General features: G+C 45.4%; 1 protein-coding gene across 2 annotated transcripts; it reads right to left on the bottom strand.

The window, feature by feature from the left end:
- Nucleotides 1–4,059: 4,059 nt before the first annotated feature.
- nt5c2l1 (5'-nucleotidase, cytosolic II, like 1) lies at nucleotides 4,060–14,587 on the bottom strand. Of its 2 annotated transcripts, XM_080017766.1 has the most exons (18): nucleotides 14,503–14,587; nucleotides 12,365–12,438; nucleotides 12,039–12,156; nucleotides 11,571–11,666; nucleotides 9,982–10,073; nucleotides 9,525–9,582; nucleotides 9,299–9,392; nucleotides 8,822–8,875; nucleotides 7,961–8,044; nucleotides 7,791–7,826; nucleotides 7,542–7,646; nucleotides 7,386–7,452; nucleotides 6,632–6,802; nucleotides 6,451–6,502; nucleotides 6,302–6,362; nucleotides 5,685–5,861; nucleotides 5,129–5,224; nucleotides 4,060–5,015 (listed from the first exon to the last, which is right to left on the bottom strand). In XM_080017766.1, the coding sequence occupies exons 2-18, from the start codon at nucleotides 12,381–12,383 to the stop codon at nucleotides 4,974–4,976; spliced, it is 1,422 nt and encodes a 473-aa protein (XP_079873892.1). In that variant the 5' UTR covers nucleotides 12,384–12,438; nucleotides 14,503–14,587; the 3' UTR covers nucleotides 4,060–4,973. The 2 variants fall into 2 exon arrangements, with proteins under 2 accessions (XP_079873892.1, XP_079873891.1); XM_080017765.1 differs by having other exon boundaries at nucleotides 7,542–7,826.
- Nucleotides 14,588–14,724: the final 137 nt, after the last annotated feature.

Raw genomic sequence — 14,724 nt, 5'->3', positions numbered from 1 at the left:
GCCTAAATCAACGCGGGTTATTCACAAAAAAATATTAATGAAAAAATTATAAATAGCCGTGTCGACGTTTGGATTCGGGATACGTAGTGTTGTGACAAAAGTGGTGTCTCCTTTGTTTTTGAAGTCTATTTATCCGTTATTCTTATCACACAATGTTGTCCAAAATTCAAACATTTAGGGCGGAATCTGTCACGCCCCCTGTTGTCAAACAAACCCTCGGCCCGAAGGGTTGGGATGTTAATAAATTTGCGTTAAAGCTAAATAAAGCTCAGAGAGAACAGAAGTTCGAGAGGGTTGATGTAATGGTGTTTTTGAGCATCTTCCATGGTGGCAGGTCAATGGGGGAGGGGAATTTTTTGGGGAGGAATGTAGGAAGCAACCCCCACCCCCCCCTCCACCCCCTATGTCTGTCTCCCTTTCTCTCTCGCTCAACTCTTTTTTTTTTTTTGCTCTCTCTCTCCCTCCCTCACACACACACACACACGCACGCTACCTGTCCTCTGACGTTGTGTCCCTGCTCCTGTATTCCCTGACTTAACGCTCCAGTAAGACGCCTGGGAAGTTAGTTTCGGGGGCTTTTGTCGCCGGAACAAGCGTGGAAATGTTTAACCCTGATCCACGCTCCGTTGAAGAGCTTCACGAGTAATAATTAATTCATTGTTACATTCATTTCCCAATTCCTCAGTCCCGTGTCTACAGGGTTCCAGGTGTAAGCACGTTTTGCTCGGGGTGTCAAAATGAACCGCAGAGATGGGGGTGGTGGTGGAGGTGGTGGTGGTGGAGGTGGTAGAGGTTTATTTCTCTGGCGGCGGCTCGCAGGGGAGACGGTGTTCGGGAGGTGAAACGAACCCTCGGCCACTTGACTGTGTGAAATTCTCCCCGAGCGAAGAACGTGACTTGTTTAGGCTTGTTTGCAATGCTTTCTGGGAAATCCTGGAATGTGTGGAATGGGGGAGGGAGGGGGTTGGCGGTGGTGGTGGTGGTGGTGACGGCGCTTCTGCAGTTATTTGCCTGGATAGAGCACCGAGCGTGGTTCTCCAGAGCGGAGAACGTGGTGGAGAACCAAAAGCGGTGCACTGCAGAAAACAGCGGCTAATGACTTAATGAGAAGCAGCCTTCAGGACGTACGCCAGGCACCGGGCATTCCAGTTGCTGCACATAAAACACACGTAATTCGCTTTTAGCTCAATCTTTTTTTTTTGCATGTGTGTGTGTGTGTGTGTGTGTGTGCGTGAGTGCATTTGGCTTCAAATAGTCAAATTGATTTAAAACAAACAAACAAGATTTTGTCCCTAATGCAATTAATGTGGTTAACTTCTATTTTTAGCTATTTTTATTCATTTTATACATCCCATATTGTCTCGGCCGTTTTTATGTGTATTTTACCGTTTATATCTGTGTTGTGAGATGTCTCTGCACGCCAAACACATTTTTGATTGATTGATGATTGAACATTGAACATATAAATACATACATTTAATGTGCACAACTATGATTAAATTGGTGTATTTATGGTTTTTTTTTGTTAGTGTCTGTACTTCAATGTGTTGTATATGTTATATTTACTGTATAAACTGACTTAAACCGTGGCGCTGTTTCTCATAGAAATGTTTAAATATCAGTTTGTAACCTAATAAAGAACAAAAATTAAATGAGTCACTCGTCCGCATGGTGGTGTTTTGTTTTTTTTTTGTTTTTTTTTTAATTGGAGACTGGTTTCTGGTCGTTTTTTTTCACAATGTGTAGCCGGGGCCGGGTTCGCGATCGAGATCATTTGAAATTAAAACTCACGCAACGTTTACACGCAGGGAAACGAACGCATTTGTAGAAATGTCATTCCTTCCATCGGTGGAATCCTCAGCTCGGATAAATGCAGAGAAACAGCGTGGTTCGAGCGTCCCCATTGGATGCGCTGAACAAGTGGGAACGCATCAGAACAGGTAGTATTTGTGCAAGTATTTGCTCAGCTTGTGGTATGTTCTAACCCAGGTCAGGGTTCGGCCGTTTTTCAACCCATGATTTACATTCCTGGCTGCTCGTAACCTTGCAACTTTAACACAGCTGTTTGCCAAAGCCGTTTACCTGTTTGTGTTTCGCAAGGAGTTGCGCTGTTATTCCGCGTATTTGAAACCCCAGCGCCATCACAAGTAACACGTTGGATGATGCACGAGCAATAAAAGTTTTATATTTGGCCTTGTGTTTTTGGTTAGACGCATTCGCAGCGAAGGCCCGCGGTTTAAAGTCGTTTCCGTCACCAAAGGAGCCTTTGACAAAACCGGGACCATAAATCAGTCGCTGTTCCGTGTATTTTCCACTCCAGTCGCCCCGTCTTCCCTGTGTGGTGCTCCGGCTTGAGGAGGCGCTGGAGGAGCAGGTGGACCGCCGACCCTGTTTTCCTTAAGCCGCCCATGTTTCTGCCCAGCGGAACGGACGGCGGACACGTCGTGCCGGTCTTTCATGTAAGCACGGCGAGAAATGTGTGCGACCGGCGTCGACACCCCTGCTGCCCTGCGAGGCCGCGCCCTGCTGCCCTGCGAGACCACAATCTGCTGCCCTGCGAGAGAGAGAGGTTCCCATGATCACAACCCACGAGGCCATGTTGCGGAAGAGTGGAAATACTCGGGTGTGTGAGAGAGAGAGAGAGAGAGAGAGAGTGTGTGGGTGTAAGAGAGAGTGTGTGTGAGTGTGTGTGTCTGACAGTGTGTGTGTGCGTGTGTGTGAGAGAGAGTGCAAGTGTGTGCATGTGTGTGTGTGCACATGAGTGTGAGCGTGTTTCTGAGAGAGATGTGTGTGTGTGTGTGTGTGTCTGAGAGATTGTCTGTGTGTGTGTGTGTGTGTGTGTGTGTCCCTATGAACAGAAGTCCATATCAGCTCGCCTTCGATAAAGGTTTAGCTCCCATGGGAGCAGGGCCAAGGAGTGTGTGTGAGACAGAGAGAATTAGAGAGAGAGAGAGAGAGAGAGAGAGAGAGAGAGAGAGAGAGAGAGAGAGAGAGAGAGAGAGAGAGAGAGAGAGAGAGAGAGAGAGAGAGAGAGAGTGAGTGAGTCCCAGAGGATTATTTGTGGTGATGTGCTTTTGTGTTACAAGATCAAAATTGCCAGGCTGCACTAATTCATCCGATTCCCCAGTTGCAACAGAACACGTTTCACTCCGAACGTCTGAAAGCGAGGGCTATTTGCAGGGGGTGAAAGCTTCCTCCTTTTTTTGAGATTCGGTTCCGGACGCGTCGCTCGGTAAAACGAGTCGTTTCGATTTTCCGGACCGTCTGTTCGTTTGATTCAGTCGGTTTGCGCCACGGCGAGGGGGCGGGAAGGGCCTTCCGGTGAGCGACGAACAAGAGCCTTTTCTCAGTTTGCGGAGGGAAGGTTCCCTCGCCCGACTCCCGAGTCGTTTCAAAAGAGTCGCTCGACACGAGCGATGCGTTCGCGAGTCGCGCATCGCTATCAGCGGGCCGCGACGCGACGCGGCTCCGCTCCACTCACTCCAGCAATTGAGGGTTTTTTTTGTTTGTTTGTTTGTTTGTTTTGTTATGATGTGTGGGGTGAAAACGCGGACAGGAAGATCAACGTGCGTAACTTCACCCGGGAATGCCGGAGTCCGTGGATGAAAAAAGGGGAAACACCGCGCTGTTCAGGTGGCGTCCGCCGCAGGGACCGGGGTCGGGGGCCCTTCTCTCCGAGCGGCGGCTCTCCGCCGCCCCCTGCAGGACGGACGGGGACGGTGCAACCGCGGCGCCGCGTCCGCCCCCCCCCCCGCTTATGTGCGGAGTTTTAAATGTCACCCAACTCAGAAAACGATGATCTCGTAATAAACTAATTATAATTATATTCAAGCAAACATGAAAACAGACCAACAAAACAGGGTGATTTGCCTTTTAAAACAGATTGGCTGGTTAAGTTGGATTAGTTAACGCCTTTATTGCTTTTGGAATAAATAAATTACAAATCTAAACAAACCATATGTGCTATCAAATTGAGGGTTGAGGATTCATATTTCCATTTGGATGCAGCATACATAAAAACACGCATTTCAAAAACTGCATATTTGCAAATTTAGAGGGATGCATTTAAAAATCCACCATCAATGCCAGACATACCATAGAGAACAGAAACAGAACAGGGAGCGGGGAAAAGGGAAACATGTGCATAGAAACATAAAGCAGGAGAGGGGAAGAACAATGGGGATGGAAATCTGGGAATAGCTGAGTCCGGGGAAAAATATGGACTAGAGAGGGAGAGAGAGAGAGAGAGAGAGAGAGAGAGATCTACCTATTTTACAGCTTATATGAAATTGCAAGACACCAGGCTGCATTTGCAGTGTCTGTAGCAGCAGTGGTTTAATGCCCCTGAGTGGACAACCGATGAATTGCAGAAATGTCACACTTGTAATTGCCCAGGTTTTGCTGACATAAAAGGAAAAACTGCATAACATTTTGATTACATCATTCAGTAAAGTACAAAATATTATTAAAAATATTAATTAAAAAACACCCTACAATTTATGCATGCATCCTTTTTTTTTTTTTTTTTTTTTTAAATAAATGACCTGGATGGGATCCAGTGACCAACAGCAGACATACTGATAAAATGATCAGATGACTGTTTGTTGTAAAATCTTAATTGACACCATGAACAAATAAATAGGAATGACTGTTCAAAAGTCTGGGAATCACACACGAAAAAAACAAACAGGTTAATAAAGTTGAAATATGTTCAAGTCAAGAAAATAATGCACAAATTTTAGATGTACCTATGTACTATCCATATGGATTAAATATAAACATGTTTTAAGAGAAACAGATCAGTTTCACTCCTATACACAGTAACCCTAAATCTGCCTGTTCGTTGACAACGCAACACAAGTGTGGAAAACGAGGCAGCCGTCAGCCCTTTTGTAAAAGCACGGAAACAATCATCATCCTCTCTCGGTGAAGCGTGTGAAAAAGCCTCTTCATCCCAGACGAACGCAGCGACATCACACGTCCTCAGCTTCTCCTCTCTGGTCTCCGTCACTCGACTTTAGCAGAACGAGAGAGGGGAAAAAAAACATGTGCCAAACTCAGTCACTGGACTACATGGAAAAACATGAGGAACATTTTATGCATTCAAAAATATTTTTCATTTTCAAACCTTGTCTTTGCTGGTCCTGACACAATTACTGGGGTCAGCGAGCTCAATTTCCGGAAAGTAGGCAGAGGGGAGCTCCACCAGGGACTCATGGGGCATCTGAAGCGGAATGATTGATAGACAGATGGACAGACAGACGGAGAGATAGACAAACAGACAGACAGACCGACTGACAGATAAATATTTGCTTTATTCATCCCTGAAGCAGAATTGCAGGGTTTCAGCAGCCCTCATAAAAAAACAATGGCAGGAATTATTACAAACAATAGAATAAAAAAATAAAGACAAAAAAAAGTGAAATATACAATAAACCTGAAACAGTTAACTGTACACAATAAAAAAATATGGCAGGATAATGGAAAATAAACCAGAAATCCTGAGAGATATAGACAATATAAACCTCAAAAAGTAATTGACATTTGGCAGAATAATGGAAAATAAAAATGCAAATTTTAAGCAGTGTAAATCAGAAAAAATAACTGTTACACAATAAATGTAACATTATCATTATTATAGTAATTCTAGGAGTAGATCATGTGTCTGCGAGTGAGGGGCTGACCAGCACTGGATGGGCGATGAACAGGTAGTTGAAGGGGTAGTGCAGCAGGTTGATGCAGGTGGAGGAGTAGAGGTCGGCGTAGCGCAGCAGCTGACTGGCGAACAGCGTCTGTCTGGACCCGCTGCGCAGGAGGCTTCCCATCTGCCCGTAGGACATGTCCATCCTGTAGGTCACCACCTGGAACACACACACACACACACACACACCCACACACACCCACACACCCCGGGGAATAAAGAAAAACAGAAAAATATTCACATGATCCAAAATCAAATGAAAAATAAAACAAATAAAATGTTTCCCATCAAAATACATTCTTAATTGAAAAAAATTAAAAAAAATTAAAAACCCGTCGTTATGTTCTCCAATTTTGATTATCTTGTCTCCTGTCAAGAGTGTGCTCTGCTTTTAATTTTTTTGTTATTAAACTTTGTATGTTTGGTTTTTGTTCAAAACTGAAAACCTTACAAACTATGAAACCTAAATATATATATATACACACACACACACCCCGGACCTTTTGGGGCATCTCCTTGTTCTCATTTTTTCTCTTTTTTCACTTTCCCAAAAATATAATTTCTGCATATGATTGTCCGTTTTGGGTAAACTTCGCTCACCTTCATGCGGGTCTGAATGGCTCTGATATCCGGACATTCTCTGCTGCTGCTGTCAAGGTCCCTGAGGACGCAGAGCGAGGGCGGACGGTTGACACGTGCAGCCGAAAAACATTGTGACTTGTGGCGAAAAGACTTTGAACAAAACTCACTTGTAGCGCTCAGCGAGGGAGACGTCGAGACACTTCAGCTCTTCAAATTGATCTGGAGACAGGTGACGCGGACAGACGGACAGACAGACAGAGCCACTGATTGATGGTGTTACGAATAAACGCGCGGGGCTCAGAAAACACCAAAATTGTGCCAGCGCGACGGGACGATCTGGACTCTAACCTTGCTTGGATTTCCACACCTGCAGCTCCTTGGCGAGCTCCGGGACGACCAGGAACGTCCTCCAGCCCTGACGCTTCTTCGATTTGAGGATGTCCCCAAATATGTGGTCTCCCACGTAGAGGATCTCCTTACCCTTTATGTTCAGCAGGTCGCACACGATGTCCGAGGAGCCTGGGGGAGAGACGGACAGACGGACAGACGGACAGACAGACAGACAGACAGACAGATAGATAGATAGATAGATAGATAGATAGATAGATAGATAGATAGATAGATAGATAGATAGATAGACAGACAGGTAGACAGACAGACAGACAGGTAGGTAGGTAGGTAGATAGACAAACAGACAGAGGGGTAGGTGGGTAGAAAGATAGATAGACGGACAGAGAGATAGATAGATGGATAGAAACAGAAATAAACGAAAACAAATAAATAAACAAATAAAATAGATAAAACAAAATAAAGTACATTAAAATAGTCGAGCTATTGTTATTTATTTATTTTTTTACGTGTTTTTTTTGCTGACTTGTTGAATTCGAAGGGCCAATCTAACTTGATGGGCGAGCCCCATTTGGCCCACGGGCCGGCAGTTGAATAGCCCCGATGTACACTATATACCGTATATACCTATCGTCAATTGAATAAACAAAAACATGAATACATACACAAGCACTCACGCGCCCACACACACACACACGCGCACGCACACGCGCACACACACACACACACACACACACACACACACACTTTTCACCTCCAGAATACACGGTCCCGTGCTGCAGGTCTCCAGTGTAGGTCCCGATGCGGAGCTTCCCGGTGTCCTGCGGCAAAAAACCACAGAGCACATCGTGAGTTTGTCGCCGTCGCCCGCGTCTGCGTGAGCCCCGCGGGTCGGGCGGCGCTCTCCTACCGTGTCCACCTGTCTCAGCACCGTCCCCTCCCCGAAAAACAGCGGCTTCCTCGTGTCCACGACAACCAGGTCGAAGAACGTGCGCCACGATTTTTTATGGCCCGGCTGCAACGAGGAATGCGGAGAGGCAGCGAGGTTCAGGCGAGCGGGATTCAGCTTCAGCTCAGGTTGACGTCGAAACGTTTCAACCAAGATCCAAAGATTAAAAAAAACAAAACGTTTTAAAACCCAAAAGTCGGATGACGTTACCTTTGCGCTGTTCTCAAGCAAGTATTTCATGATGGCCTTGAGAGGGAAAAAAAAAAAAAAAAAAAAGAGAAAAAAAAGTTAACAGCTATAAGGGAGAGTCGGTTTCCTCAAATTCCTCAAATTGAAATCGACATTTATTGGGTGTGGAAGTGGGAAGCTTGGGAGCTCACGTCAGTGTAACTGTAGTCACTGTTGGTGGCCAGGAAGACTTTTGCCACCTCCCTAATCCTGCTGAGGAGTATCGGAAGGTTGGGCTGCGGAAAGGGAGGAGCAGGGACAACTTGTTTCATCCAACACCAACATCTTTAATACCGATTCCACACCAAAATTAGCTAAAAAATAGCCGACTGACACCTTTCCCATTGCCGGGAGAAATGCCGTTTTTTTTTCTTGTTTCGACGTTCGACGTCCTGAACACGTCGGACAGGGGGCCGTGTGACGGTGCCAGTGCGATTGGGAACAAAACAGTAGAGGCAACGGCAGCTGAAACAAACGACGACATAAAATCGTAGACCTTGAACAGAAGGCCTCCTGAGCCGTTCAAAACAATCGGATCGTTCATGAACAACGCAACACTACAGGCAGAAGCAGCGTGGAGCACCGGCAGCACGGACACCCCACGCTGGGCTACTCCACGCGTGCTGTGCGAGCACGAACCGGCTGTCCGCTGTGCCGCCCACGGTGCGATCCCCCACACTCACGACATTTCACGGTCCCGCACGCGGAAAAAAGTCGGTGACTTCTGATTTTGGATTCTAAATGGGATATGGAATGATGGATTGATACACGGATATTCCTGTCTAACGCCCGGACATTGAACGCGCATCGCATCGCGCAGGTAAAGGGGCCAAAATGAGCGGGTCGACCCGGGTGTCCTGTTCACATCAGAGCCGATCGGAGGTGGAGCCGATTAAAACTACTGGCGGGTCACTTTTGGGGCGGTGGGACAGGGGTATGAAATACCCTTTTTAAAAGTCTGACACAGACTGTGCAACAGGGAATTGTCATGAAAATATGAATTTGTAACTTACATCTTTCACGACACATTTCTCCATATTCTTTAGAGTTCTGTCTTTCAGACTGCCCTGAAAGAAAAGAACACGATGTTAAAGTGTAACAAAACCCAAAAGCCACTTACATCAGTTAAATATTGATGTTTATTTTGCCATTAGATGTTGGTAAAAAAAAGATGAGATTACACTTTAATAATCCCTGGGGCGTTGGCACTGGACCGCCTCTGTTTTTTGACTTTGACTTTTTTCTTAAATCTGTGACTTAGAGAGCCGCTAAAAGTACAGAAGATGGCGCCGAGCCACACCTCCTATCTGTAATGCTGATCTGATCACATCTGTAAAGAAGCCTTCAAACATTACGACAGGCATAGTAACTCTCACGAGATAACAGCTCTAAAGATTTCAGTGACGGCGGCGCCTTAACGGTGCGCACACCACACAGCTGCGTAGAACGCTGTAATGCGCCGCCCCGAGAGTACGGTCCGTTTTACTCACCGTGCCGTGGATAAAGTCCATTGCATCCCTCACATCCTGGAACATGCTGATGTAGGACATGAAGAGGTCGCCGTGCTGGTAGCCCTTCAGCAGACTGGGACGGAGAAAATAACAGTGATTAGGGATATTCCTCCACAACTGCAACCGCAAACCATAATCAGGAACAGCGATAGGTGGGTGACATCAATAAGAGTGTTGGGCGGGCAGCAAGTTCGGGGTTGCTCACTTTGTGTATCTGTTGCATCTGGTGAAGAAGTCCACGAGGCAGGCGTAGAGATACGTCTCTATAGAAGCGCCCCCCCCCCCCCGCCCCAAAAAGTTACATTAGTCATTTGCGTTTTTTAACAACGCTCCACACACTCTGAGCGCAGCTGCTTGTTTGCAATTCCCGCATCTTTGTCGAGAGGTTTGCACCTCACTGCTACTGACGCTGCCAATCTGGTCCTGATCTGTAACGCTGTACTTGAATTTAATTGAAACAGAGCCCATTCTAGGAAATACCAAGCAATTTATTTTCTTTACATTGAGATATTGGATTTAGATGTGCACAACAATATGAAAAAAAAATAAATAAATAACAAAAAAAAAAATATATATATATATATATATATATATATATATATATTTTAAAATGTTGCTGATAATATCATAACATCATTGAAAGCGGAATGAAATGTTTTTACCTGAGAGGTTAAAGAGGGTGTTGAGGATATAAAAGCGGTCAGTGTCATCTCTCTGAATGAACCTGTTTGGGTAGTAGTCCTGGATGTCCTCTCTGAACAACAACAACAACAACAACAACAACAACAACAACAACAACAACAACAACAACGATAGTTATATAGACGGTACTGATATCACAGTGCGTCAGGTTCTAGTTGACTTAAATAAAAGAACTAAACTAACTTCAAAAGTTTTTTTTGGAGCCTCTGCTCAAGGTGGTGGGAATGTGATTCAAATAATTATGCACGCAACAAATCTATCTAGTACAGGTTTTTTTTTTTTAAATAAAGCAAACTCCAAGCTTTTACCTGAGAAGTCAATACAATAATAATTTAGATTGTTGATTATCAAGAATTAATGAAATGCAGGTAACTGGTACCTTTGAGACCCGATTCGTAATTGAACAACAGCGCCCTCTAGGGCCCCCCATCGGGGCAAAGGAAAAAAATGAAATAATTGACCATTCGATGACACAGTGAAGTACATCGTATCGGTGAAATTGTATATATTGCGTTAGTTGTATATGCCTCATATTAGTGAGAACCTCATTGTAACCCTACATGCTCCAAATGTATTCACTGGGATATATAATGTCCCGAAGGTGAGGATTAATCACCAGAACTCACAACACGAAAACAGTCAGGACTGAACGTAGTACTAGACTGGAGACCTATGGAGATCCTCGAACAAAACAGGGTCGATTCTTAATCTGGAGCCTGCCGGTTCGATCCCCGGCCCCCCCACCCGCCGCCGGCGTGCAATGCGGGTGTCCTTGAGCGAGACACTTAACCCCTAATTACCCCTGAGGGCCGCGTCCGTCGGCGTATGAATAATGGTGAGTCGCCCAAGACAAAAGCGTCGGCTAAATGGCGGCGTCGAGCCGGGAGCATCTGGAATCCGCGGCCGCCAGCTGTAAATCCCGGAGGCATCTGGGGAATGCTCCAGGACTGGCCCCCCCGGAGGCGTGAGATGTTAAATAGTTTTAAATCAAAATTTATAATATCCGTAAAAACTGAACCATACAAGCTGCTTTAACTGCTCTATTTTTCCACGGGGTTTTTTTGTAAGTATCAAAATGCACCGCTGCGGTCAATCTTGTTTGCTGTTGCTGAGAATCATGGTTAGAAAATTATTATTCTATTATTGGCTCGATTGTTCTATTATTCTATTAGATGTTCTATAAATTACAATATTTTAATGTTATCTAAATTATTTAAATGACTGCATAGTACACTACTCTATTCATAGAACAAAAGACACACAGCGCCTGGACTGTTGGACGGAACGTGAAACAATGTCAAAGGGCCCAAAACTGACGAAAACCCAAATTTGAACACAGATTACATGATCACTTCCAGATCCCCCGCCGTGCAGGGTGCTGGGTATTAAATACGCCGTGGATATTTGTGAAACCCTGACATCAGCCTTGTAATCCATCGGAAACCGTGGAGATTTCTAAATAGCAACAATGGCCATTATGTGTCCCCAGTCTGTTGGTATTATACATTTTTTTTTTTATAAAATCAATAATTAATAAATTGTCGTTCACCTTTTCAGGAAACAAAAGCCGTGGCTGCAGAGGAGAATATTCCCGTTGGAATCCACTTTCAGCAGGTTCCCGTATGTGGTGTCAAATACTAGACCTCTGGCAACGGAAAAGAAAACGCAGAGAGAAGGGTGAGCGAGATGCAGGAATTACAGCATCCGGGTAGGACGGGTGATGCTGTTGATGCATTTTTGTAACAATAAAAAAGCATCACTTTTCGCAACGCTCGGACCATTTCTAACTCATCCCCGCGGCCGTACGCCATTTTGGGTGAACATACGACGCAAAGCGCTGGGCAGCGTTGGCTCTGCCGGCCGCTGCTCGCATCCCAACCATGCCAAACTTTGCGTCGCTTCAACTATTCTCTGAGTTGCATGGTGCTGTACGGAACGCCCGCTTCGCGCAGCGCGGTAGGCACAAAGAAAAAAAGAACAGGCCCTGTGTTGATCTACCGTCGGGAGGCGGACGCACCGTGTCGGGAAGCTGGGGTCGTAGGTGTAGCGCAGCAGCTCGTGAGGATATCCGATGGACACCAGCCTGTCTCTGATCATCTCAAAGCCCAGGCTCTCATAGTCGGGAGATTTATAGACTGCACACACACACACACACACACACGCACACGCACAGGCACACGCACACGATTATCTCAATTTACACAAATCTCTCAGCGCCCGTTTCACGCCAAAGTCCCTGAATGCGCCTTTCATGTTTGTGTTTTGGATGCGTTTGGTCACCGCGTTGGAAATACAATCATTGGATCCTGGATCAGTTTCGCTTGATCCGGTTAATGCACATACTTGCCAGCGTGTAGTCCATATCGAAGCCGTAGCATTTGATGTTTTCCAGCTTGAGACTCCTGTTGACAAACACCCTGCGACCAAACGGAAAAGTGGAGCTTAGGTCGTCGGTTGAGACTACTGCATCGAGTTCAATTTTTGGAGGCTGGGAGGCTCGTATCTTAATACAGTCACTTGAGCCGCGCCGGTCGCATTGTCAAAAGATGTCATCAACACTACATCTTAATTTTGGCGGTAGACACTGAGGGAGTCCAGAGTAAACAACAGCTCGGAGTTACGGTGAAGAAGGGACATGTTGACGTGTTGACATATGACATGTTTGTTTAGGGGGCGACTACACCGTGTGACGGCTGATGGGAAACACGTTGTTTATTTAAGATGAACACTTCACTATTCCCCGGTGTCGGGAGAATCAGATAAAACCTGTCAACAACGTTCAACTCGTGTGTCTGTTGCCTGCGAATAATTCGTTACACAGACTTAAGTCTGTGTAACGTCTGGTTGAGCGCTATCGTGGGAACGGAGCAGGTAATCGTCCGGATCATTCGCAGCGAGCGAGCGGGGCGCGTCGCCCGTTGATGATGCCTCTATCTCTATCTCTATATTTTCCTTCGCAGGGATCTTCGTGCACGGGGCGTAGCTGCGCCGTAGCCTTGGGCAGTTTGACGATGAAATCGTCTATCGCCGATCGATGGTTAAAAAAATAGTCTGTCATCAATGTCAATCGAGTGACATTGATGACGGACTATTTTTACGCTACACTCCGTGCACGAAGATCCGCACGAAGGGAAATAACTACCGCGTGATAGAGACGTCATCGACACGCAAACGCCGCTCGCTCGCTGTGAATGATCCGGATAATTTCCTGCTCCGTTCGCACAATACCGCTCAATCCGACATTACCCGGAATTTGTACTAGGGTGCTGGCTGGGTACAGTTCGGGTAACGCCCGGGTCAAATGATTCGGACATTTGCGTCCACGCATACGGCTCCTGCGGGTAATATCCTGGATAATTTCAGGTTTACAGTGCATGTGTGAAAGCAGCTCTCGAATGAAGGTCAATTAAACATTTTCACCACGTTGATGGAAAATCTTTGCATACGATATCTCTGTAAATGACGTCCTTATTTATTTTGGGACAGCATCGTTTCAAATACTATCAGAGTGTTATAAACCATAGCACGACATTCATACATAACCATATTTAAAATATCATTTCAACTCTGCCGCGTCATCAATGTAATATTAAATGGGTTTGTCGCTTACTCCAAGATGGTCTTTATTTATTTTCGTTATTTATTTTTATAATCAGTGAGAGTTTGGAAGAGAGGCCTGTCTCCCTGCAGCCCCAGGGTGACTCCGCTGCACTGTTTATACATATTGGGTGTCTGTTAATAATTTACATGCAGTCTCTTGCTTAATGAGGATGTGACAGAGCACTGACTGACATCATGGGATCAAACCGGTTTCCAGAATAGAAAAAAAAAAGGTGTTTCTGAAAGAGGTTCGGGCTGTTGCATAAACTGCTATAATATTATTATTATTATTATTATTATTATTATTATTATTTCTTTTTTTTTTTTTTTACAGGTTTCAAGGTGCACATCTTGTTTTGTGTTGCATTGCATGTATTATTCAGTAAAAGTCCCTCCTGCTTCCATGGCCGGATCTCTCCAGTGAAAAGAGATTCTTTAAAAAAAAAATATATATATATATTTGTAATCATTGGAGAATGGAAAAACCCCAACTAATAGTAAAATATAAGAACCTATGAGGGCATTGAAGTCATATTTTGTTCTTTATCAAATAAGTGGATCAGTTATGATTGATGACACGATTGACACGATTGACACGATTGATGACACATTACATTTCACTGCATATATGTATGGAAGTATGTATATGTATGTGACAAATAAAAATCTTGAATCTTGAAACGATAAATGATCAGGAATGATCAATATCAGGAAACCAACTTTTTGAACAAATATGTTCTAAGGAAAAAACAAACAAAAACAAAAAAAAAACCCGAAATGAACGCCACCCAAAACAGACGCCGGAGTGTTTACCTGTGTGTGTGTGTGTGTGTGTGTGTGTGTGTGTGAACTCTCCCACATTCCGCGGCCATTTCACTCACTTTTGCTGGTAGGCTCTGTTCGGCGGGGCCCCCCCGGGAGACGGGCCCGCGTCGGGGTCCAGCCTGTGCTCTCTGATTGATCGAGTGACCTCCTCCATCTGGCGGCGGCGGCGGCGGCGGCGGTTCGGACGCTGCGCGGGTGGGCGGGGAGGGGGGGGGGGGGGGGGCGGCGAGGCGGAGGGGAAGGGGGGTCGAGCGTCAAATCACCGGGACGTCCCTCGG

This window comes from Zeus faber (assembly GCF_960531495.2).
Source record: "Zeus faber genome assembly, chromosome: 17".
Lineage (NCBI taxonomy): Eukaryota > Metazoa > Chordata > Actinopteri > Zeiformes > Zeidae > Zeus > Zeus faber.
The sequence above is the reverse complement of the archived record's forward strand: the minus strand, read 5'-3'. Positions and strand labels throughout refer to the sequence as shown.